The following is a 547-nucleotide window of genomic DNA, read 5'->3' on the forward strand; positions in this document are numbered from 1 at the left end:
GCTGGGACCCCAGAGCTCAGCGTGGGCTTGGTGGCCCCTCTCGTTGTCCCTGTTGTCCTGCTCCAGGGAGCTGCTGCTCAGGAAGGGTCTGAAGTCAGGGAAGAACATTGTGTGGTCCAAGTGGTCCCAAAGCTGGAGGGAGGGAAGAGAAGGGGAAGGCGCGTAAAGCGCAGCCCGTGGCGCCGCGCTGCCAAGGCGGAGGTTGGGAAGTCCAGGCTGCCGGCAGCGCTCCAGCACATTCCCATGGTTTCCATGGCTCCCAAGGGAAAAAAGCTTGGCTAAAGTGCTTAATTATAGCCCAGCTCATCAGCTGAGCCACCCCCAGGAAGCCCAACGCGTCAGCTCTTCCCTGCTGCAGCCGCATCCCAACAGCTCCCATCCCGTGGAGCCAGCCCTGCGTCTGGGGTGGGATGAGAAGCCACCCTGGGGCTATTCCTTCCAGCATTCCTGTCTCCCATGGATCCAAGGGGGGGTTCCAAGGTGGGTTTATGGCAGCATCAGAACAACCAAGCAAGGAGCATCGGACAAGAAACATGGGAGTGCAAAA

General features: G+C 60.0%; 1 protein-coding gene across 1 annotated transcript in view; it reads right to left on the minus strand.

The window, feature by feature from the left end:
- The window catches only part of RNF115 (ring finger protein 115), a gene marked incomplete at its 5' end in the record, with an annotated part of 5152 nt that overhangs the window by 3740 nt on the left and 865 nt on the right, over positions 1-547 (minus strand). Inside the window, one exon of the mRNA XM_010021044.1 lies at positions 1-132. This exon is cut by the window's left edge and continues 71 nt beyond it. Within this exon, the coding sequence (XP_010019346.1) occupies positions 1-132 (132 nt within the window). The remainder of the gene's footprint in view (positions 133-547) is intronic.

This window comes from Nestor notabilis, unplaced genomic scaffold (assembly GCF_000696875.1).
Source record: "Nestor notabilis isolate BGI_N333 unplaced genomic scaffold, ASM69687v1 scaffold21398, whole genome shotgun sequence".
NCBI lineage: Eukaryota > Metazoa > Chordata > Aves > Psittaciformes > Psittacidae > Nestor > Nestor notabilis.